A 25,454-nucleotide genomic window follows, 5' to 3' on the forward strand; every position below is an offset into this window, starting at 1 on the left:
GAGTTTAAAGATTAAATTGGGGAAAATCATGTCAGATTTCTCCTCCATGGAAACCTAAATAACCCTCCCTTTATTCAGTCAATTTTTAGTGTCTTTCAATAGTGTTTTGTCGTCTTCTCCGTAATGGTCCTGCACATCTTTTTAAAAATTTGTTTCCAAGTATCAGTATCATATAGTTAAAATTAACATTTTTAAATTGTTTGTTGCTTGTGTGTTTAATTCTTCTTTTTGAGTATTTTATCTCCAGCAACCTTGCTTTTAGAGTTTGAACTTGAATCCATTTTTATGTTAATTTCTCAGCTTGTAGGTTCCTGGGTTTTTTTTTTTTTTTAAGATTTTATTTATGTATTTCTTTCGCCCCCCTCCAATGGCCACTCTCTGTGTCGGCTTGTATTCTCGTCAGGCAGCACAGGGGATCAGTGTCTCTTTCTACTGTGTCATCTTGCTGCGTCAGCGCTCCTTGTGTGCGGCACCACTCCTGAGTGGGCTGTGGTTTTGTGCTGGGTGGCTCTCCTTGCACAGGGGCCACTCCTTGCATGGGGGGCACCTGTACACGGGGGCACCCCTGCGTGGGCCGGCACTCCTTGCATGAAGCAGCACTGCACATGGACCAGCTCCACATGGGTCAAGGAGGCCCTGGATATCGAACCCTTGGACCTCCTGTGTGGTAGGTGGGTGCTCTATCTGTTGAGCCACATCCGCTTCCCTCCTGGGGTTTTAACTTCTTGTCCCACCCTCACATCCATAAGCGTTCTTGTCATTGTCCTGTGCCTATGGGCACATGTTTTGCTCATGCACTTCCTAACTGGAGGTAGGGCCTTTCGGAGGTGCTGGTGTTGGCAAGCATTCCGTGTCCAGCTCCTCGCCTGGGCGTGCGAATCCCAGTTACTGGCCCTGCTGCCTGTCTTGTCACCTCAGCCATGCCTACGCCACCTTATCGCCCTCAGCCTCAGTTTTGGCACTCGGGGATGTCCCTTTCTTAATCTGCAAGTTCAGCTGAGCATTTAGAAATGTTTTGTTACATTGTCAGCTACTGTTAGGTGTTTGTTGTAGGAAGGTCATTTTCTTCCACCATCTTCCCAGAATTGGAACCCTGCATCGGTTTTAATAGTACATTTCATGCAGTTTTACTTTTCACTAAACTTTTTTCTGTGTGTGCTATATTTGGTGTGCTAAGTCTTATATATGCACTCTTAGTTGATTAAGCCTTTTGGATGGTGTGTTTTATTGTCAGAAATCTTTTTTGGTTTAATACATCATTTTAATGATAAGTTTGAATAAAAAGTTAACAAAAGAATTATTGTAGAACTTTAAATGACTGCTGGTTACTTGCGGAGGTGCTGTATGATCATGTGGATTTGTTTTTCTCCCTAGATTCTCTGCCTTGTCAATATTAGTCACAATGGTGTGAGTGAATCAGAACTGATGGAACTATCCCGAGACGTCCTGCACTGCCCTCACTTCCCTTCTTCACAGTTTATACAAGATGTGTTTGTTGACTCAAGTTTCAACATTTGCAAGTAAATATCATTTTAATAACTTCGTAATAAGGTTTTTTCTTTTTTTTCTTTTTTTTCTTAGAAACATCAACATATCATTGCATGGTTTTACAATGTTGTTATTTTAAATGTTTCAAATATAAGACAAAATTGAAATTTGGTATTACAAAAGATTTTGTAATGATTTTAGGTTAGCTATAAAATTTGCTTATGTACTACCTTAAAGGGGTAGCTATTACTTTAAAAGTAGAATTTTTTTTAGAAGAGAAAGAATACTGTTTTCACTTTTATGTTCCATTTAATTACACTATAGTAATGAGCTTGTCCTCTGTAGGTCAGTCTGCCTCCATTCACAGCCCAGTTCTTCATAGCTTAATAGCTCCACAACCTTGGCAACTTTCAAGCTTATCCCAGGGACTGTAAAGAGACAGCCCTTGGTCCTTCTGAGATTTTAGACATGATGTCTGGCACAGAGCAGTAAATGCTTAGTAAATATTGGCTAATACTATATTATCATTTGCAGTTCTGTGGTTGATTTATAGATGTGTACAAATACAAATGAAGTATTTTATTTGAGTATGCTTTATGGTATTTGTGGGTGTGACTGTCATTTCACTGATTTAACCTTCTCCTTTATTGTGTATTTTTAAAATATGTTTTACTCTTTTTAGTACTTTTTCAATCCAAATTTATGGGATCTTTAATATATTAACTAAAATTTTGAATTCAATTTCATTTTGAATTCTTAAAATATTAGTACAGGAATCTTTATTCTAATTTATGTTTTTCACATGAATATATCCTGAATTTAAAAATATTCAAATGCCATTTCAATTACACAGGTATAAAATTGAAAAAATTATCAATTCTTTTTTAGTCATTCATTGTTATATGTATAGCAACTTAGAGAAAATAAGATGTATTATTTTTCCTTTTTTTCTCCAGGCTTGGGAAACAGTAAGATTGGAGTATATAGACAGTCCAAGCATTATTTCTTCATATAGGCAAAAGCTCATTAAGTATTTCACCATGCAGCTAAGGTATTCTAAATGTCCATGTTGTTCTTATGTAGCTTCTACAACACACTCTACCTTTGGGTCCTTAATATTTTTCCAAAGGTTTAAACTTAGGTGAAATCAAGTCAGGATTATTTTTATTATTTTTATTTAATTCTAGTTAAATAGTTTAAAATATGTGTGCCATTGTGTATCCAAGGGTGTATATTTAGATCCATTGAAGTTTTTTTTTTTTTTTGGTAGTTCAATTTTAGGAAATGTCTTTAGAGTTTGGTTGGTTGGTGCTACTGAATTTTATTGAATTTATTTTCATAGTTTGGTAAAGTTTATGACTTTGAGCTAACTTTCTCAATATAGAGTATTCTTAAAGAGTCAGGGGCATATGATAAATATGTTTTCCTGAAGACTGTTTGAAGCAATCTCATTGTGGGAAGATATCATTGAGTACTGTCCCTTCTCTTGTAATAGTCAGGACAGAGTGACTTGGAGAAGTGCAGACGAACTCTCTTGGCTTTTTCAGCAGCAGGGAAGTAAGCAGAAATTGCAGCATTGCCTCCTCAATCTCTTTGTATCTGAAAACCTTTATAAAAGGTAAGAAACTTGTTGTAGAACATCTTTGTCCAGGGAAACAATAAAATGGATTTAAAATAGTTGTTCAGTTTAGCAAAGAGAACAATGGCATTTTCCATTTAAAAACTGGTCCAGTTTATAGTGGTACCTGAAGTACCGTGTGGGAGAAAGTTTAGGACAATTTGCAAATATGCCATGAAGTCTTCTTTTCCAAGAGAAAAAGTAAAATGATAGTGTAATTGTTGCAACATAAAATCAGAGCTGGAATGTCTTCTGGGGCAGGTTTATAGCTTACTGAATTTAAGCACCCAGAATTGTTCATATTGTCTGCCTCTCAGGACCTCAGACAACTCAAAGTGTGGCCTTTAAATCATACTCTGGGCTCCAAATTACTTGTGTTGAAATTAAAGAAGGGGTTACCTTGTGAGTCATAAATTTATTTTGTTTGTCTCCTCCAGGTTGTTTGAATTTATCAGTGGCAGAACCACCTTTTTATGAGCCGTACTTCTGATCTCCTGAGCCTCATGAGGATTTTCCTGCCTCACTTAGAAATTTAGTCACTTCTCATAACATAATTTGTTTTGCTCTTCAGTGAACAGTCAAATTTCTTCACTGAATTCCTTACATTATTTCTGATTTCCATCCCACTTTTCTGTGTTTGCTCAGAAATCAAATTCATTCTTAGGTCTACCAGCTCTGCCATCCTACTCAATATCATTTACAAATGAATAAGCTTACTTTCATCAATCTGTTTCTGGATGAAAATACAACATAGACACTGTGATAATTTGCTGTATTTCAATAGTTTCTTCTGTTCTAATTTCCATCATTTGAGATGATTTTGGGGTAAGTTCAGCAGTCAACTATATATATCATGAGATGTCTAAAAAGGATGCAGATAAATTTCTATTATTGAGTAATCATAATGTTGTTAGTGATAACAGCCAAGCTATGGAGGATTTACTATGTGCCATTGTCTAACACCTGAAGCACATAGTGTTGGTATCTCCATTTCTGCAGATAAGGACAATGAAGTGAAAAAGGTGGGACAACCTGCTCAAGGTCACACAGATTCAAGTCGAGATCATTCCAAGTTTATAGCCTTACCTTATTATACTATACTTACCTACTGATCAGTGTAACTAGCACAATATGAATTGTGGCATTTTCACTATTTTAAATTTTGTTTTTTTATGAAATTACTGTTATTTGTTAAAACAGAAGACACTTTGCTGAGTTGCTGAGTTATTGGCAGTTTGTTGACATAGACAAAAGTGCGATGGCAGCGGAATATTTTGATTCATTGAAGCAGTATGAGAAAGACTGTGAAGGCGAGGAGACCATGATTTGCTTAGCTGATCTTTCCGAAACTCTGGGGCGATTTCTCAAAGATCTAGGCCTTCTTAGTCAGGTAACTTCATCGGGGAGCCAGTGATGGTGTGGGATTTCATGAGGTCTGACACGTTTACTCTTCTTTCCTTGTAAGGGGTTAGTACAGCTTTTCGTTTATTGTGCTGATTCTTAAGGGTTCATCAGATGACAGATCTTATAGTATTTCATTTTTTAATTGCCCTTTAACCTTTTTATTTTCCCAGGCTGTGGTGCCATTGCAGAGGTCTTTAGAAATTCGAGAAACAGCTTTAGATCCAGATCACCCAAGAGTTGCTCAGTCCCTCCACCAGCTAGCAAGTGTGTATGTGCAGTGGAAGAAGTTTGGCAATGCAGAACAGTTACATAAACAGGCATTGGAAATCTCAGAAAATGCTTATGGGGTGGACCATCCACATATTGCTCGGGAACTTGAGGCACTTGCAACTTTGTACCAGAAGCAGAATCAGTTAGATTTAGATCAGTCACCCTCTGGTTTTATGAGGGAGAGTTTCAGTTTTTAATGTACTTTTGTGATAGGCTTTGTTTGGTGGCTGTGTACTTTTCCTTGTTCTCTATTCTTTTGAATGCACCATGTTCAAATAATATTCATCTTTATTCATGGGGTTAACAAAATTAAAACTACAAGATTCATCTGTATTTGAAGATGCGTGGAGGCTGTAGTATAGACTTTGGAATCATAGAGGCCTGAGTTCGAGTCCTGTCTCATTCGCTGCTTAGCTTTGTAATATTGAGAATATTAATTAGCATAATATGGAGGTCAGCAAACTATAGCCTGTGTGCCAAATTCAGCCAGCCACTGATTGGAATCTCTTCCTCTATCAGAAATCATTTCTTTTGTTCCATCATAAGTGATATACTAGAATTTTTTCTTCTAACTTATAGAAGTATTGTTTAACACAGATTTTGTAAGAATTTTGGATTTATATTTGACCAAAAATTACCCTGTATGGAAGGTGACATAAAACTCAAATTTTGGGTTTTCATTTAGTTAGCTTGCCCTGCTGAGTTAAACCCAGTTAAAAACAAATGCCAGCTGCTTGGAGGACTAATTCATTCCTATTCCATAAGATTTTGTTTTCTGAAGGTTTTTGTTAGAGTTTTATATTTCCATATGAATATCACTTCTAGAAATAATAATATATTTAATAGTCAAAAGCAATTTTTACACTAGGAGAGGAATATTTTCATTTCACTGAAGTATGATATTTAGAACATGTTTCTTTTGACTTATTTTACCTTTTTTTTTTTTTTAAAGATACGAACAAGCTGAAGATTTTAGGAAAAAATCCTTTAAAATTCATCAGAGAGCCATGAGAAGAAAAGGCAACTTGGTAATGAAAGATTTTTTGTATTGAGTTTGAAATAAAGAGGTAAAGAACATTTTGGCATAACATAATATAGGCGCATAACTCTCACATTTAGGAGCTTTATTTTAAAATGACTTCTGAAAAAGGATAAAAATTTTCTTATTTGCTTATATGTATTTAAAGGATAGTATTATTGAGAACAAATTAGTAAAATTTTGAAGTTCATTTCAATGTTAAACTTTGGAAGATGGATTTTAAAGCTGGTTTGATTTTTTTTTTATAGAGTTGGAAAAGGGAATAAAAGAAATTTAGTTAACATTTTATCTTAGATGCAAATGTAGAGAAACTCTTTCTCTTGAAAGCAAGAAACATTATTCTTTAACTTGCTGGTAAAATCCAAACATCGCATGTTTCTTTGTTATAACTTAAAGTGCTAGGTGCAATTTTAAATACTTGTTTAAATGTTTAAGCATTGGGGCTGGTAAATATCTGCAAGTTAATTCTGTTTTCTAATCTTTTGAAACGCTTTGAGGTATATGTTCACTTTGCTAAAATATCTCATAATCCTTTCACACAAAAAGCTTTTATTTTTAGAATATGATGCCATGTGGAAATGTGTAGTCTTAGTAACCATTAGATTCAGTGTGACACTTAAAATAATGTGATTTACTTTTAAAAAGAAAAAAGAAAAATCTTTTTATTTTTCCTTTTTTTACACTCAATATATTGTTCCAGAATCACAGATTATGCTTACTTGGTGATTGCTTTTCTTTCTGTGTTTGCTCCAGTATGAATTTGCCCTTTTACGTAGAAGGGTTCCACAGTTAGAAGAGCTCACTTTAGGTAAAGACACGGCTGATAATGCCCGGACGCTCAATGAGCTGGGCGTTCTCTACTATCTCCAAAATAACCTGGAGTGAGTACCACGGTGTCGGGTAATGAAAACATGTATCCGTTTGTCTCTTAGAAGCAAGGCTATTTTCCATTTCTCTCAAATTTATCATAGAAAAAAATTGCTAAATGCTAGAAAAAACTGATAAAAACCATGCCAAATTTCATGTATTTTCTCTGCTTTCACAGTGTTTCCTTAGTACTTAGAAAGTTATTCTGTAGCTTCTGTAGTTTGTTTTATGTGTTTATGAAAAGTGAAACTTGAGATTACTGGAGAGTAAAGACAAGAGTAAGGATGATTGCTGGTTTTATTCCTTCAGGTTCTTTGGATATAAAATACCAAAAATGGCATTTATGTGTACACTTTCTGGAAAAGTATTTTTGGACTTCTTTGAATGTCAGAAAAAAAGAACAGATTTGACATTTTGGATGTTAGAAAAAAATGTAAATATTTATCCCAACTTCACAGAGGTTCTTTTTTTAAAAAACTATTTAGTATTAACATCAAAGGGAGAGGGAGTAAGTAAAAGTCTTTTGTTTGAGTTAGGTCTAATATTAAAGTTTTAAGAAGTTTGTTTAGGAAAATATTTATGGGGTTTGTCTTTAGGAGAAGTGGATAATACATATTTTAGAATCTATATTTAAGGCCCTCAAATTTTGAGGGAAAGCATTTTTAGTTTTCGGAAAAGGGCAGGAAGGGATGGGGTGAGAAAGAGGGAGAGAGAGAATCTTGAGCTTAATCCTTTAACTATCTTGGATTTAAGAATAAAAAATGTTGTATCATTTCTCTACATAACGACGAGTGATTCTGACCTCTAGAGTATAAATTAATTAAACCATTTTGGGTTTTGTTCATAGAACAGCTGAACAGTTTCTAAAGTGTTCCTTAGAAATGAGGGAGAGAGTGCTAGGACCAGACCACCCTGACTGTGCCCAGTCTTTGAATAATCTGTTGGCACTGAAGTGGACACTGCTATCATTGTTACCAATTCTGCCCAACTTTCAATAACAGGAAATAGTTAAAAGAGTCTGGAAGGGGTTTAAAGGGAAAGAGATAAGTGGAAATGAGTTTTTATGATGCTATCTCTGAACTATGTACAGTAGCAAATGACTGACATTTCTCCACCTCCAGGAACAGTGAGAAGTAAATTGGTGATCCTAAAGGGCTTTCTGAATCATCAGAGAGTGTTTTCTTATTCATATAACTTTACCTTTATATTTTTTACCATATAATCTCTTCATATATTTTATTCTATTCTATAACTTTAGCAGTTGAACTGAGAAGAATGCTTTTACTGAGATTTTTTTTCCCTCAAATAATTTAAAAGATTTATTTATTTCTACACACACACACACACACCATCTGCTGTGTCAATTCACTGTGTGTTCTTCTGTGTCTGCTTGTTAGAGAGGGCACCAGGAACCGAACCTGGAACCTTCCAGAGTGGGAGAGAGTTGTTCAATCTCTGGCGCCACCTCAGTTCCCTGGTCTGCTGTGTCTCTTATTTTCTCTCCTGTGTCATTTTGTTGCATCATCTTGCTGCACCAGCTTTCCGCGTGGGCTAACACTCCTGTGCAGGCCAGCCCTCCTGTGAGGGTCAGCATGCCACATGGGCCGGCTCTATGCAAGGTCCAGCTCTCCACTCAAGCCAGCTCACTGCACAGGCCAGCTTGCCTTTCACCAGGAGGCCCTGGGAATCGAACCCTGGGCCTCCTATATGGTAGACAGGAGCCCAATCACTTGAGCCACATCAGTTTCCCTCAAATAATTTAATACCATATTTTATCTTAATGGGAACAGCTTTCTGATCAGATAGTTTTTATTGCCTTAACATTTTTTCCCTCAGATTTCACTGTCATTTTTTAGGGGAAACTTGACAAGGCTATACCTTTGTATGAATTGGCTGTTGAAATTCGACAGAAATCCTTTGGCCCAAAGCATCCTAGTGTGGCAACTGCCTTGGTGAATTTAGCTGTTCTTTATAGCCAAATGGTAAGTTCCCCCATTTTAATTCTTTACAAATGAATGATGTTTTGTTATAAACTAGAGAGAAACATGAGTTAGGTGTGGCACATTACCAATGATTAAAGAAAATTTAGATTATTTATCCTCTAATGCTTCCTTTAATACTTGAGACTACTGAAGATGGTTCCTTCCTCTTCATGTAAAACACCAACTGAGTGTTTAGTTTAGTATATGAGCTTAATATTTAAATACTGGGGACTCCTAAGTCCTATATAAGAATGTCTTTAGGCTTGTGGCATTTTCCTCTGATAAGTAAAGAACAGATGTGTACTCACTGGGCAGTCAAGAGAGGTTTGTGCTTATGTTTACCAATTAAAGTCAAATGGTTACCAAGTCAGGTCTAAGGCTCAGATTTTTGGCTACTATACTGCATCTCATATTATGATTGTTTATAAATTAATCTATGGATATTAACTTAAGTGCTTACCACAATAGGCCAGCTTAATCTCAAGCAATTTCAGAAACCCACTGTGTTCAAGTAAGCATTACTGCTTTTTTTTTTAATAAGAAAAAACACATTGAAGCTTTGTCATTGTATGAAAGGGCATTCAAGATTTATGAAGACAGCCTGGGTCGGATGCATCCTCGAGTTGGAGAAACATTAAAAAATTTAGCTGTGCTTAGGTAAGAATTTTTTCACTTTCCTTCTACAGCCCAACTCTCTTTTAGAGCAGCTTTGACTCCTCTTAGGACAACACAGAATATTTATTGCTGCATATCCAGAGGTGAAATAAAGGCTGCACAATGCTCTGTAGAGGAGTATATAATGGCAAATGGTGAAGGATGGTTTACATTTGTAACTAATTGGTTGTGGGAGCAAAATGGTCAATTTGACGTCCTCAGAGCTTATTTACCATGAATCGTGTTTGATTTTTGCTTCCTCATTTGTGTTTACATGAGGACAGAGGGAATACCTTACCTCCCCTTGCAAATTCCCTACATCCATTACTACACTGTCTTAATACTATCTATATAAAATACTGCAGTGTTCCACAGCAGTATAGATGGAAAGGAGAAGAGTTTGGATATTTTGTCTGCTGAAAAAAATGGTAACTTGTTTTTCTGTATCCTACAAGGTCCTTTAGAATTGTTAAGAGGTTATGTTAATTTTCATTTTAAGAATTTTTTAAAAAATCAAAGCTATGAAGGAGGAGATTTTGAAAAGGCTGCTGCACTATATAAAAGGGCAATGGAAATAAAAGAAGCAGAAGCATCACTTTTGGGTGAAAAAGCTCCTTTACGACACTCATCAAGTGGAGACGCATTTAGCTTAAAAACAACTCACTCTCCTAATGTTTTCCTTCAAGGACAAAGGTAACAGCAGCAATCCCAATTCAGTGCAAATGCACCTTAGGGTAAAAATTAAGAAACATTTAGAACACTAGAATTTAAAAACTGTAAGAAAAATGTTAGGTTTTTAAGAAGAGTTAACTTTTACTAACTTTATGTGATTTGACATTTGTATGAAATTGTATTGGACTACACTGATGTTTGAATCATGATTGTGCCTGTTCTATTTAAAATTTTCCTAGTGTATGGAATGCAAGCATATAGACACAATTCTAATGACATGAAGAAAGGATTAGTCTTCTCCATGAGCTGTCAGAACAGTTAGAGTCAAGTTCAAGAATTCCATGATTTTTTCCATCTCTCAAAAGCTTTACACCTTGTTTTCTTGGTCATGCTTTTTAGCAGTAGTCTTTCACCTCTCTACCTTAAAGAAAAATTTTGAGGATTGAATGGACAATATTTATTTAAGATTTGGATTGTCTTAAAAACTAGTCACAGGAATCACTGATTGGTGCATTAAAAATAAAAAATTCTATGTTTTGTATTCTACACCTTTTCCTTGAGCAGACTGGGCCAGACCCTCTGCTTTTCCTTTGCTTTACATATTCTGTGTTATTACCGTGTAGTACATATCTGCATAAGGTCTACAGTCACATTGGTGCAGTAAAGGTCAAGTTCTTTGGCATTTATTGACCTTTCCCCAAAATTGGATGTGATATTCGTTATCTTCTTTCTTAAATAGTCTCAAGTCTGTGTCTTCATTTACTTCAAATGCAAATTACTTGGCCAATTTTATACTGAAAATTAAGTATTTTTTACAGATTTTATAAATGTTACATTTTAGATATTGTTTTGTACCAATTGCTATATTTATATACAATAATTTTTATAATCAATAATTTTAATACATGTAACTTTCTGTGTTAATTATAAAGGTGAAAGATATAGCAGCCACACTTTACTGTTTTAAAACAAAAGTGCAATGTTAAGTCCACTTTTCCCTTCCAGTTTATAAAAGAGGGCTAAAGTTTGCATTATTACTTAAAAGTATATTGAACATTACAGAATACTTTTATGTGTCCAATACTTGCTGAGTAGCATCTTCAAGTTGAGGCGCTTGGGTGACTCTACAGGGTTTTGATTTTTCTTTTTAAAATTTTTATTTCAGTACCATATATACAACCTGAAATTTCCCCATTTAACCACATTCAAATATATAATCAACTGCTGTTAATTATATTCACAATATTGTGCTACCATTACCAAAAACATTTCTTGCATCCCAGATAAAACTCTGTATATTTTAAGCCTTAACTCCTTATTCCCTATTCTTCCCTGTCCTCTGGCAATCTATATTCAGAAAGTCAAGTATAGATTTGCTGTATGACCTGGCAATCCCACTTCTAGGTATGTACCCAAAAGAAAGCAGGGATTCGAAAAGATGTTTGCACACCAATGTTTATAGCAGCATTTTTCACAATTGACAAAAGATGGAACCAACCTAAGTGTCCATCAGCAGACGAATGGATAGAGACAAGGTAGTATATACACACAATGCAGTATAATTAAGCTGTGAAAAGGAACAGAATTTTGATATATGTGAAATGGATTAACCTTGAAGACATCATGTTGAGTGAAATAAACCAGACATAGGACAAATATTTTATGATCTTACAGGTGTGAAATAATTACACTAAGCAAATACATGGTATCAGAAACCTGAATACCAGGGGCTGATGTGTAGGGTTAGGGGGTGGGGAATTAAAGCTTAATTGACAGTTTCTGTTTGGGGTGATAGAAAAGTTTTAGTAATTGATGGTGGTGACAGTAGCATAGCATAAATATAATATTATATATTCTGAATGTGGTTAAAAGGGGAAATTTTGGGTGGTGTCTGTTACCAGTATAAAAATTACATATTAATGTTAAAAAAAAACATAGGCTTGTACTGCTCAGAGAACCTAGTGTAGACTGTGGGCTCTGGTTAATGTCACAATTACAATAGTGTCTCATCTGTAATACAATAGTGCCACACTAATGCAAAATGGGGGCAGGTATAAGGAAATTACTTCCATGATTTTTCTGTAAGCTTACAACTTCTGTAATTAAAAAAAAAATCTCTAAAACTAGAAAAAGTATTTCACAGGTGATGACAGCTGAATTATAAAGAAATGGTAAAAGATAAATTTCAAGGGTAAGACAAACTATGCCCTTATTTTCTTAATGGTAAACACAAGAATCACAACAATATGATCTGATAACCTCAAGTGTATATTAAAAACATTTGATATTTGGGGCATTCTGATTAGTTTTTAGAACTTTATTTTACACATGGGGTGTCCTTTTTTTTTTTTTAACATTTCTCCCCCTAGATATATAATTTAGACATTCAAATCTTCAAAACTAAAACTCACCAAAACAAAAGATTCAGAATAGAAACAGCCTGCTGGTAATGGTTATTTATTGGTTTCCAAAACATTAGGAGTTTTTTTCAACCAAGGATCCCAAAACATTAGGGATTTTTTTCAACCAAGGTTCTGTATGCTTTTGTTACGTTATCCCTCCAGAGAAAACCAGTTTTCTGGTCAGGATCAAGGGAAGATAGATACCTCTCCTGGGAAAAAATACACGTCAGTCATTGTGGAGGCTTAACTCTTGACAACATCTAGGAAATCTAAATTAAATGAAGTAAAATATTCAGAAGGTAGCCTATGTGATACGGATATCTTAAGAGCCTAAATTTTCTGTCTCTTGCTCCACAATTAATAGAGTGATTCCAGATATACCACAGATGCAATAATTTCTTTTCCTTGGGACAGTATAAAATATAATTTGTATTTCATAACAGAACCTTTATCTGTCTATCCATAATGATAGCTTTACAAACTATTACAATGACTACATTTTAACTTGTATTTCATCAGGAAACCTTTAAGAAGATAAGATGTCTTTATATTATAGGTTAATTTTAACTCATTGTAGGTCAAGTTAGTAGCAGTGGGCAACTTTCTTGTACAGAGCAATTCGAAAGACAATTGCACTTGCTAGCTCTATTGAATAGAGCTGCATTTGAGGATCACATACTACTTTATTATCCATGATCCTCAGGCAACACAAGACAAGGGGTTTTTGGAAAAGGAAGACTACAGCATCAGATCAATCCTGCCTCACCCTCTCACAAACCACCTCACCCCCCCAAATCAGTCAAAACATTTAACTGATGAAGTTTTTGGTAAAATTCATAAACACCTATAATAATCCTTTGATGTTTACTTATTAGAGTGGCACATGAGTTTCGGGAAAGTGATTTGGTTGGGGAAGGGAGCATGAAGCAACAAAATATTTTCAAAAAGTATAACAATTCAGTGAAAATTTATACATCAGTTGATGTTGCCTTAAGTTTTACTGATCTTAAAACAAATGTTTTTAACTGCAAGGGAATAAGCTTAAACATAGGAAATCAAATATTTGCCAGTCCGTTATTTATATATTCTTCATCTTGGCCATGAGGTCTTCCAAGCTTTCACTAGAATCTTCCACTGTTATCCCAGGTACAGAATCTTCTTGCTGTCCACTAATGAAGGAAAGAAGCATGTAAAATTCTTGATTTAGGAGTATGTACTCAGTAAACCTAACCATTTTCAACATTTTATAAAGCAAATTTTCTTTAATAAATATGTCTTCTAATTTTTAGGAAAGAAAAAGTCCTTTATTATCCCTACCTGCCACTCAAAATAAGGCAGCAATTTGAATAGTTTTGAGATCTGTACTGAAGTAGTATTTTTAAATGGTGGTATGGCTAAAACTATCAATGTACAAATTGATTTTGATATTTTCATCAAAATCTAGAATACTCGATCTGTTAATGAGTAATTGAAACTATTTTATGTCTATGTTGTCAGTTTAAAATATGCTTTGTATATCACCATATTAGCACTGAATACTTCTCACATCTTAATGCTATATAGTGTAAAATATCAGAAACAAATACCGCATGGTGATGATAAATACAAATTTTTTCTTATATGATATTTATTATGGATAAATCAGATTTTAAAATTACAGTTTTTGGAATTGTATAGGCCACTGTAATCCCTTCAGGTAAGTCAGGAATTGGACCCAAAGAGTTTTTCAGTTCCTCTTCTGAAACCTCAGATACCAGCTCAATACCTAGAGTTAAATTTGATCATATAATAATTTTAAGGATCTTAATTTAACAAGCAATAACCATTAAAAATTTGTAAGATATTTTAATAATTATATTCACTGCCATGGAAGATTTTGTTTTATGCTGCAATTTTAATTCAGAAAGGAATACCTACCCCACTCATTATCTTCATGTATTATCTCTTTCTCTTCTTGAACAACCTCCTGTTTGGGTAGTGCTGCTACCTTTTTCTGTAGAAATCAAACAAGAGATGTTTTTATCCATTCTCAGTTCTCTGAGGCATTAATCAAGAATTCAGATAGGCTTTTTATACTAGCAAAAGCAAGTAAAGATTTTGTACATAAATTTACTTCCATTTTAGAAGTAAACAAATAAAAATTTAAAAATTGAGGAGGAATCTGTTTATCTTGTATTCCAAATCTAAATACTTGTTTCTATTTCTTGAGTTATTGTCCTGAGCACTATGATCCTTCATATATTCTCATAGACTGACATATACCTTATATTCGTTCTGTTGCTTCCTGCAATTTTTGTCTTCACACTGAGGATTTGGTTTCATGGACATGGTAGGAAAGAAATCCTGCATGGCATTGTATCCAAGGTAGAAACTAACAGTACCAAAACCTAACAGAAATCTGGAAAAATGAAGCAAAGTAGATTTATATAAATAAAACCATAAAAGTTCTAGAAGAAAGTATCTGAATATTTAAAAAAATGATTTGGAATAGGTAATGATTTTGTAGCATGATACCCAGAAAACTCTATCTTGCACACAGGGCCTGGCTCATAGGAGATGCTTAAAGAGTTACTGAATGAATGAAATAAAAGGTTATTTCACTAACTGTGGAACACACTCTTATTTTATGAATCACTAAAAAATATAAAAAAACCAATGACATGTCAACAACATTTAAGAAGCATCCTGATTTCAGAGGTTAAAACGTGGGAAAAGTGTGTCTTAAAAATTCCTGAAATATGATACCAAATCCTTAATTTTTAAACATTTTCATATATAATGTACACACACTAAAATATATAATCTTAAATGTACAGCTCAAAGAATTGTTACACAAATCTTCATCCAAGTAAGCATTACCAGATCAAGATATAGAATGTTTACAGTATCCCAGAAGTCAAATCTGACTCCTCTGAAAAGCTTCTGTATAGAGAAAAAAGATCACGTACAAAAGAAAGGATAAAAGGACAAACATTTTCAAGTGCATATTCTTAATATACAAGGTCTTACAGTATGTCACTAAGGAAAGACAAAAAACTGAGCAAAGAAGATGGGCAGAAAATTTACAGAAAAAGGTACGTGCTCAGCCCTTGCCACAATTAAATGAAAATTACAATGAGATCCATTTTTCATCTATTAGATTGCCACTATTATCAAAGTGTTGGGGAAACATACTCTTATACTGTAGTGAAATGTACATCCTTTGGAAGGGAAACTTCTATAATATCTGTGAAGATAAATACTGTACTGGGGCGAAGTAGCTCAAGGGGGTTGAGTGCCTGTTTCCCATGTACGAGGTCCTGGGTTCAATCCCTGGTACCTCCTAAAAAAACCAAACAAACTGCATTTACTCAAATTCCTCATCTAAAAGTTCACAGTACAAAAGTCTAGTACATAAAGATATATGCAAGATATATGCAGCATTGTTGATAATAGTAAAAATCTTTAAGTAGCCCAAATGTCCACCAACAGAGGGCTGGTTAAATATGATACATCCTTAAAAGAATACTTTGTAACCATGCATTTTCTCTCTCTCTCTCTCTCTTTTGTACCATGCTACAAAACGTTTCAGTTAGGGCTTACCGAAGCTTGTACAGGCTATTTTCTCTTACGTGCAACAGCCCTAGACTGTTACCTTGAAAGTTCTTATATACGCTTTCTACCATTTCTTTTCTGGCAGCAGATACTAAGATCAGGATGCCTCCTTGTTTCATGTTCCAGTTTGATCTTAATATATAGGAGGCTTAAGAAGCACATAAGAAGCTAATTAAAGTTGTAAAGTGAAATAAAAATTATGGACTGAAAAAAACCTAAAGGTATTCTGCCTTTAATAAAATGATTGTGAGTTGGTTCATAAACTCTTGGACATTAATTTTAGCTAATATGGTACCTTTTTCTTTCTTTTTAGTTACAGTTTAGATAGGTGTGGTTGCTAGATATGGTTTTTGGATAGCAGAAATGATACCCTGGTTAGTTTTTAATCACATTCAGATTATTTTTAGTAATAATTAAATAAAGATAGTAGAAGCCCAGGGTTTTCATGTCTATGTCACTACTCTTTGGTCAAGCCTGCAGAGATTTAAATCTTTTTGCGACGGTTTGCTCGGTCGGTAGAGGTGGGGTCCCGCTTGGGACGAGGGGTCGGTCCCGCTTGGGACGAGGGGTCGGTCCCGCTTGGGACGAGGGGTCGGTCCCGCTTGGGACGAGGGGTCGGTCCCGCTTGGGACGAGGGGTCGGTCCCGCTTGGGACGAGGGGTCGGTCCCGCTTGGGACGAGGGGTCGGTCCCGCTTGGGACGAGGGGTCGGTCCCGCTTGGGACGAGGGGTCGGTCCCGCTTGGGACGAGGGGTCGGTCCCGCTTGGGACGAGGGGTCGGTCCCGCTTGGGACGAGGGGTCGGTCCCGCTTGGGACGAGGGGTCGGTCCCGCTTGGGACGAGGGGTCGGTCCCGCTTGGGACGAGGGGTCGGTCCCGCTTGGGACGAGGGGTCGGTCTCACAGGGGTTGCGCGGTTTGGCTGACGGGGTCGCACGGCAAAGCCGACGACGAGGGGGTTGCCCGGAGAAGCAGGCGACGAACTGGGGACAAGGGAGGCCAGGCCCTTGTCGGGGGCTCTCAGGACTGGAGGGCGCACGGCAGAAGAACTACCGCGGAGACAAGGTAAACACGCAAGTCCACTTTATTGAGGGAGAGGCAACAGTTTTATAGGGGCTGGGGAAGGCTGATTGGTCGAAGCCATGCCCTGTTCTGATTGGTTGCCGGAGAAAGGTCAGTGGGCGGTACTGGGCGGGGGAGGGGTGGTGGTTAGGGATTGGCTGTTACTGTTGCTGGGGTAAGTGGCAGGGTTTAGTGATTGGTGGCTGCTGTTGCTGGGGTAGAGGGCAGACTGGAGTTTCCCGCCCACGCCTGGCTGTTGCTGCTGTCGGGGGAGGGAAAAGGGCAGACTGGAGTTTCCCGCCCACGCCTGGCTGTTGCTGCTGTGGGGGGAGGGAAAAGGGCAGACTGGAGTTTCCCGCCCACGCCTGGCTGTTGCTGCTGTGGGGGGGGGGGAGGGAAAAGGGCAGACTGGAGTTTCCCGCCCACGCCTGGCTGTTGCTGCTGTCGGGGGGAGGGAAAAGGGCAGACTGGATTTTTCCGCCCTGCGCCTGCGCAGGGAGAAAGAAGGCATCGTGTGGCACTATCTGGGAGGAGGGGCGGCCACGGAAGCATGGCTGCCGAGAAGGGGAGACCCGAGGGCACTCTGCGCCCATGCCGAGCTTCCTTCAGGGGTGGCGGTGGGCCCGACCAACCACCCTATTACAGGGGCAGCGGTTTGGAGTAGGCCTACCGCGGCCGCCGCCCCCCACCAGGTCAGCAAACCACACTTCAGCCCGAGGGGTGACCGCATCTTTTGGTTAAATGCTTCATAAATATATCAATACCAACGTATACCACATAACATGAGCTCTTACAAATGCAGGGAGGAAATAATATTCTTATATATTCATATACACACACAATATGATTATATATAATAGACACACATGTATAAAAAAATATTTAAAACAATTAAATACTTAGCTGGTTATTTAAAATTTTTAAATTCTTCAGGAAATATTTCTATCAAAAGCAGATAAGACTATTCTGAAAAATTAGCCCCCATTTACTTTAACACATTTTGTACTAAGATTCCAGCCACCACTCCCATCGTAGTAGGAAGGCTGGCTGCACAAACACCTTCCCATTTCAGAGTCTTTTCATCAATATTTGCAGCAACGACAAGTGGTGGAGCACACTACATGAAAAGGAACAAAAGAAAACACGTTTCAAAGGAAGGAAGTATGAGATATTCTGAATAGCATTCTATCATATTCAAAGTGTTCTTTTTCCTGTAAAGTGTACTATATTTTTAATACCCCTAAGAAATTCAGTACCTAACAGTGAAAAATAGCCCAAAATGAATAATGTATACCACAAAACAAGCAAATTCTCCAGGAATTATGAGCTGTATATGTCCTGAAACTGCATTTTCACTGACCCCAGACGCCATCCATGTTTGTCCAAGTTCATTACAAGCCTTAGTAGAAATAGGTGAAAACAAAGGAAGAACGTAAGAGAGCAAGTAGTTCGTCACCAATTCTTCTCATGAAAAATTCAGGTCAACTAAATGAATTACCAAGGATTTTAAAAATTAATTTTCTTAATAAAAAAGGGGGAAGTTATATAAATGGAATTCTTAACAATTGCCATTGTTCATTTGAAGAATAAACTGACAGTATTCAAGCAAGCAATCAATAAATATGTTTAAATTGAACCATAGATTACTGGATTTCTTAAGTAAAAATTTATGTAAAAATTCACTTTTCTAAAATAATTTCAGCAACAAAAAAATCCAAAATTTCATTTGATAAGTTAAAATAATACAAAAGAATTGTTTTACTTTTGAGAAACTAAAATTTTATTTTTTAGAAACCAAAGTTTTTATTGGCAATTTGTACAGTTACAAATTTACTTTAAAATACCTAACAAAAGTTAAAACTAAAGCTGACCAAAAAAAGTAGTACAAAATATTAATCTATTTTTAAAATTTGTGTATCAGAAGTTATTGCTATTTTATACTTTCGTCTATCAGTATGAGAGATTAGGCTAATAATACAAAATATGCAACATCTGCAAGGCAAGACAAGTCCTATAGCTGTTGAAATAAATTTCAAAAGTAGCCTAAAAGCACACCAAAAATAACTAATATACAGGGGGAGCAGATACAGCTCAGTGGTTAAGTTCCTGCTTCCCATGTATGGGGTCCTGGGTTCAATTCCTGATACTCCTTAAAAAATATATATACATTATTAAAAGGTTTAAATTCAGGATTTTTAGGATGGATAATATATATTGACTATATAAGAAAATACATAAATCTATAAATATCTTATACAATAGGAATACTCACTGTATTTATTGTCATTCGAGCTTCAAAAGTGTCCACACAGCTAAGAACTAGGTCAACAGGTTTTCCTTCTTCTAACCCACCATTACTAGTCACAGAAAAATTTTATTTGAAAATCTCAAGACATAATGCATTCTAATTAGACTTTGTTCAGCCGCACAGTCTTTGAGTAAATGTTTATGTATCTTAGAAGCATTAGTTTATAGCAAGTACTGAATAACTATTATGAATAAAACATGTTACTGTAGTAATAATTCCTCTACAAAAATTGAAGGGAGTAGTCTCTTCACAAGAGTTAGCATTTCCCTATCAGCTTTTTCATAGACTTTTGTTCATTTTATACAGTCACTATAAATGTGAATGTAATAAAAATTAGTTTAATACAGTTTACTATTTCAGTGATGTTATGCCAGTCTCTGTAGAGCTGATTTTATGTAGAAATAACATATGGAACACAGAACTTATATTTTGGATCTTTTGTTATAGCATTACAATTTACAGGGTTTGGTTTTTTGTTGTTTTTAGACAATATATACTTTTAATTGAGCTCCTAATACACAGAAATGGCACAAAAATTACAAGATTAAAATATATTAAAATATATATCGATGTATATCTACAACTCAGTATATTTTCTAATAAATATTTAACTGAACTGGAAGTTATACAAAAAATCATAAGTAAACATTTTCACCTTGTTCTCTCCATGAAATGCTGAAAGTTTTCCACTGTGGTGATATTGTAGTTGTGCACTTCAAAAAGAACATCAGGATTAATGTGTCTATGAGAGAAAAGGGGAACAAAGATAAAGATTACTAGTAGGAATAATAAGAGAAATCAAGAAGGAAAAAAGTGAAAAAAGCTAAAGAGCATTTAATAGAATAAAGAAAAATTCAAGCTATTTAAGGAAAATCCAAAGTCCTGTTCTATTTCATGTTGCATTTTCGAGGACTAGGTTCAAAAGCAAGTAGACTGATAAGAATTATAAAAATGTTCCTACCCCAATCTTGGTCAATCTATATGCTGGAAATTAAATCATTACCATCTCTGGTAGTTAAAGTTCAGCCTAACAAAAAGTTTTTCGTTCCTCATTCAATTCAGTGCAAGTACCACAGAGGAACTTCTAGAGCAGGGCTTGGCAAATGACAACTCCAAGCCCATGGCCCAAATCTGGCCCACCATCTGTTTTTGTTACAGCCTGAAAGCTAAGAATGGTTTTTACTTTTTTTAAGGTTTAGGAAAAAATCAAAAGCAAAATAACATTTCATGACATGAGCATTATGAAATTCAAATTTCAGGGTCCATAAAAGCTTACCAATCCACCCCTCTAACAGGAAGAGAATTCTTTGTTAATGGAAACCTGCATTTGTATAGTGAAAAATTGGGGTCCATTTTACATATCAGGTTAACTCATACCCAAATATACAAGGATTTCACTTCATATGGTCCTTAACAGCTATTCCATTTACCTCAAAGTATGCTCAGCTGCTTGAACTTTACTTAATCCTGCTTGATGAGGTTGGAAGAAAAGTCTATTCATATTGGCCAGTTCCACCTTCTCATAGTCAAAGAGCAGCAACTAAAATAAAAATAGTGGTACTCTAGTGAAAATCTTATCGAAAAACTGACTAAAAAAATTAACTAGTGGACTTCACATTTGATGTGTTTAAAACAGTTTAACTAAAACACTAGATGGCCACATATTAATTCACTTAATGCTTCTAACAACAAACAAGGTAAGTACACAGGTATTATCATCTCCATTTCAGAAGTGAGGCAACTAGGGCACTTGCCCAACCACTTCTCAGCTAATATTCAGTAGAAGTGGGATTCAAATTCACACTTTCTCAATCCAGTGTCTGCACCCTAAACAGAATGCTCTCTTGCCCCTCTAAATCAGGAGTTCTTAACCAGGGGTCAACAGATGCCCAAGAATCTATGAAAAGATTTCAGGGGATCTGTGAACTTGAATGGAAAAAAAAAAAAAAAAAATCAACTTATCTTTTATCTTTATTTCTCTTATTATCTTTATTTCTTAATATCTTTATTTCTCTGATATCTGATGTTGAGTGTCATAAAACTATCTCCCATTACATTCTGAGAAGGGGGTCTGTGGTTTTCACTTGACTGGCAAAAGGGTCCCTGGAACAAAAAAGGTTAAGAATCCCTATAGTAAATGAGTCACTGAAAATTAATTTTCATCTTATTCATTTGGATTTTTAAAAACTGCCAAAATCCTATTTTATTCTAAAATTTTAATATTATGCTAAAAACCAAGAACCTATTACATAAATGAACCCTTTAAATAAGATAAAAATGTTATAACTTACAACTATAGTATACCTGAATCCTTTTGTGAATATGACACTACATATACTCATGCCAGCAAACACCGTTTCAAATAGGATTGTTCACATTACTATAGAAACCAATTGTTTCCAGCCATATACTTAGGCTTGTTTCAAACAGCATCTGTCTCTCTGTTACATCAACACACACGGTGTTTGCAAGGGTCACAGATCCCATACCTTATCAGTGAAAAGAGGTTGGCCCCAATGATCTCCAAGGTCCCTTCCTGATTTACAATTATGGGAGTCTGTAATACAACTTTCAGTATCTTAAATTTAATAATGAAAACAAATATGGGATTTTCTTCTTCTAAATACAGAAACTATAAAGAAAAAAATTAATCCAACCCATATCAAAATCTAGATAACTCTTAACTGCTAGAAAAGATACCATTTATCCCTCTGTGGTAATTTTCTAATCATAGAAAATTTCTTCAAAACATGATTTAAGTTCATTTAACAAATACTTATTAGGTCTGGAAAGCTATTAAATTTGAGTTTGTCTCATAGGTTCTTATGAGTAGGTTGTAGGAAAAACTAACTTGGGAATAGAAGGTGTGAATTGTAACTCAATTTCTGATGCTAATTTGCTAATTGTGGGTAAAAATAAATTCACATGTTAGGCTTGTAGCATCTATAGTAAAGCAGCTGATCTGGATCTGGTAATCTAGGGCACTCAAGGGTTTCCAGATACTATTAAGATGGAAAAGACTCTGGGTCTTCATCTTCCACTTCCTTACTTAAAACTCATGAATCAGCTTCTTATCTGTTTTATATATTAAAGAAAGACTTCCTGAAACTTATCTAGTTAGAGCCTTAGCTTCCAAACTCAAGTTCACATTGGAATCACTTGGAGAATTTTAAAAAAAGACAGGTAGCTGAGTCCCATCCCTAGAGATTCTGATTACAGTCTGACATCAGAATTTTTTAAAAATTCCCCAGGTAATTCTAATTACAGTAATATTTGAAAACCACTGATCTAGATCCTTACTGCTCAAAATGTGGCCTTAGACCAATAGCATCAGCATGGGAACTTGTTAGAAATACAGGCAAGCGCCCCAAACTTTAATGTGCATGTGAATCACTTGCGGATCTTATAATATAGTCTCTGGTTTAGTAGGTCTGGGTTAGGCTTCGAGTCTTCATTTCAAGTTCCTAAATGTTGGTGCTGGTGCCCCTGCTGCTCCATGAATTTGACTTTGAATAACAAGAATATGGTGGTTCTGAAATTGTAATACCTGAATCAATAACATCCAGATCACCTGGGAACTTGGAAATGCAAATTCTTAGGCCACCCCAAACCTACAGAATTAAAACCACTGGGGTAAAGTCTGGCAATCTGTGTCTTAACCAGCCTTGTGATTCTGATGCAAATTTAAGAACCACTGATATCGATGGTCTTTAGTATTCCTAGTCCAGGGGTTTTCTTAACCTTTTTTGTTCCATGGAACCCTCTGCCAGTTAGGTGAAAACCACAGACCCCTTCTCAGAATGTAGCAACTGATGGTTTTATGACAAACAACTAGTGTCAGGTCTGACAACAACCGTAATTTTGAATAATGGATGAGCATAAGTGATTTTTTGAGATATTCAACGACTATAATATATGAAGACTACTATAATTTATTGCATACATTCAAAAGTGAAAGAAATGCTAGATTTCAGTTAGAGATCAGAAAAAATATAGTAAGTTGATTTTATTCAATTCAAGACCACAGACCCCCTGAAATCCCTGGTTAAGAACCCCTAACCTATTTAATCATCTAGAGTACTCAAGCTAAAATTGCTAAAAATTGCTAAAAGCAATTTTTGACTGGCTTTTTAAAACTTCTTGAGAGGTATTAAACATTTTAATAAACATTTTTATTATTGTGCTGTTTGGCTTTTCTATCTTGATAAAAGAGTGCCAATTTTAAAACCATCTTCTTTAAAGAATTTGGGACATATGTGAATCCACATGTTTAAAGCATTGGTACTTTGTAGGAGAATTCTTGCTTTATCGAAACGATAAACTAAAAGGTATATGATTGTGGAAAGCTTATCCAATTACCATGTATCTAACATTTAGCTTTATAAATGAAAGATAGGTAAACTTACCACCCACAATCCAAATAAATTTTATTAAAAAGTAAAATATGAATGGGTTAAAAAAAATCTGGATCATTCTCCAGTTCAAACTCAAAGTAATAAAGGCACATGCTGTAATCTATCTAGCATAAAGCATGTGTTTGGAATATTGGATGTTTTAGTGTTTTACTCACAGGCTATCAATTTAAAAGCTTCTTTCCTAAGTTTCTTTATCTAAAACCATGTAAGTCCAAATGGTCATATCACCCAAACTAAAAAGTTTCTGAACACAACTTAGTTCTTTCTTTAATTAGCAATAACATCAGCTTCCATTTGAGTGGGGATCTGTCTTAAACCCTCGGAAGAACGAGCGTCTGAATAAATATGCCACAAATCAATAAACCATTAGTAATGAGGAAAGAAACCTAACCTGTACCTCATTTACTCCAGGAGTTAGTATTTCTCTATATGATCGGTGAAGAGAAATGTTTTTACCTTACCAATGCCACATCTCGTCAGCATTTCAGCACTCACACTACCAACTCCACCAACACCTACTATTGCTACAGCACAAGTACGGATTTTCTGTAAAATGAAAAATTATGTATGTGTTGCTTAGTAACTTCATCAATATGTCACCAGAAATTTTCATTTATTCAAATCATCTTCAAAAATTTGGGAAGGTTTATCATACCTCATAATCATTTACAATTCCCATTCGCTTCAATGCCATCAGGAGGCTGAAAAAAAGGAAAAAAACATTTTAGACATTATTTCTGCTGAATTAAGAAGCCTTAGGAAAGGAAAGGGACAGGCAGGACTGGTGAAGTAGAATGGTCAGAGACGTTCCCGAGCACCTTATGAATGGTGCCAATCCTGGGCTCCTCTCCCCGGCCCCTGGTTTATGAACCTTTTAGAAAACTTGACCTTTATGCTTAAGGGATTTCACAGTGAACGTCACCTTCTGGAAGGTTTCCTCGAGACTGGCATGATTAAGGCCTCATGTGGAGGGAGGTGGCCTAGTGAGGCAGAGGCGAGAGAACTCTGGGTTCGTGTCCTCTGCCGGCACAGCAGCAGCACCATATGGCTGACTCGCTTCGGTTTTTTAAAGAGAAAGGGCATCTGACCAGTATAGCACGTAGCCTTGCCCTTTGGGGAACGTAATTCCGATGAGGAACAGGGAAGCAGAGGGGCATCAACTGGGGGCGCGCCGTTCACCTGTAGGGGTTGGAGTCCACCACCTCCGAGCTCATGTGCGCCACGCCGGGCCGGACAACCCCTCCGCGGGCGCCCCCCACGGCCTGCCGGCTGTTCTCCTCGACCAGGTGCCGCTCCAGGTCCTGCAGCTCCTGCTTCAGCCGCTCCACACACTCGGCCACCACGGCCGGGCCCGCTGCCGCCGAGGCCTTCATCCCGGCCTCCCCGCCGCCCCGCGCTGCCCACCAGGGTAAGTGAGGAGGCCCCCACCGGCCTCTCGGCTCAGTCAGCGGAGGGCCCAGCGCCCACAGACACGTCTCCACCTCCCCGCGGTTCCACTTGCGGTGCGTGGCTGCCTTTATACCCCTCAACGAGACCCCTCCCCGCGGCTGCTTCCGGTGCGCCGCCGCCGCCGCGCCCCTCAAGGTGACCCCTCCCCTCTTTGGCTTCCGCTTCCCGGGGTCGTGGAGACCGATGGGCAGGGCCGGTGCGCGTGGCCCGCTGCTCGGGCAGGAGAAACGCCA

General features: G+C 36.7%; 2 protein-coding genes across 2 annotated transcripts in view; one reads left to right on the plus strand and one right to left on the minus strand.

Moving 5' to 3' along the window:
* The window catches only part of LOC131276395 (nephrocystin-3-like), a 37,182-nt gene extending 29,498 nt beyond the window's left edge, over positions 1-7,684 (plus strand). Inside the window, 9 exon segments of the mRNA XM_071212457.1 lie at positions 1,375-1,433; positions 1,435-1,488; positions 2,399-2,539; positions 2,984-3,106; positions 4,307-4,496; positions 4,681-4,922; positions 5,733-5,808; positions 6,573-6,700; positions 7,534-7,684. Coding sequence (XP_071068558.1) covers positions 1,375-1,433; positions 1,435-1,488; positions 2,399-2,539; positions 2,984-3,106; positions 4,307-4,496; positions 4,681-4,922; positions 5,733-5,808; positions 6,573-6,700; positions 7,534-7,684 — 1,164 coding nt within the window.
* Positions 7,685-11,641: 3,957 nt separating this feature from the next.
* Positions 11,642-25,401, minus strand: LOC131276451 (ubiquitin-like modifier-activating enzyme 5). The gene is made up of 12 exons (XM_058289728.2): positions 24,952-25,401; positions 24,428-24,473; positions 24,229-24,318; positions 20,788-20,897; positions 20,013-20,099; positions 19,322-19,406; positions 18,344-18,448; positions 18,039-18,166; positions 14,659-14,794; positions 14,314-14,389; positions 14,055-14,161; positions 11,642-13,558 (listed from the first exon to the last, which is right to left on the minus strand). The coding sequence occupies exons 1-12, from the start codon at positions 25,143-25,145 to the stop codon at positions 13,475-13,477; spliced, it is 1,248 nt and encodes a 415-aa protein (XP_058145711.2). The 5' UTR covers positions 25,146-25,401; the 3' UTR covers positions 11,642-13,474.
* Positions 25,402-25,454: the final 53 nt, after the last annotated feature.

This window comes from Dasypus novemcinctus, chromosome 28, assembly GCF_030445035.2.
Source record: "Dasypus novemcinctus isolate mDasNov1 chromosome 28, mDasNov1.1.hap2, whole genome shotgun sequence".
NCBI lineage: Eukaryota > Metazoa > Chordata > Mammalia > Cingulata > Dasypodidae > Dasypus > Dasypus novemcinctus.

Bases quoted from the DNA above. Each gene is read 5' to 3' on its own strand.
- LOC131276451 (XM_058289728.2), bottom strand. From the start codon at position 25,145: ATGAAGGCCTCGGCGGCAGCGGGCCCGGCCGTGGTGGCCGAGTGTGTG. The intron at 19,407-20,012 runs GTGAAAATGTTT...TTCTGTGACTAG, and splicing joins CATTTCATGGAGAGAACAAG to TAATGGTGGGTTAGAAGAAG. The intron at 14,162-14,313 runs GTAGGTATTCCT...ATTTAACTCTAG, and splicing joins ACATGAAGATAATGAGTGGG to GTATTGAGCTGGTATCTGAG.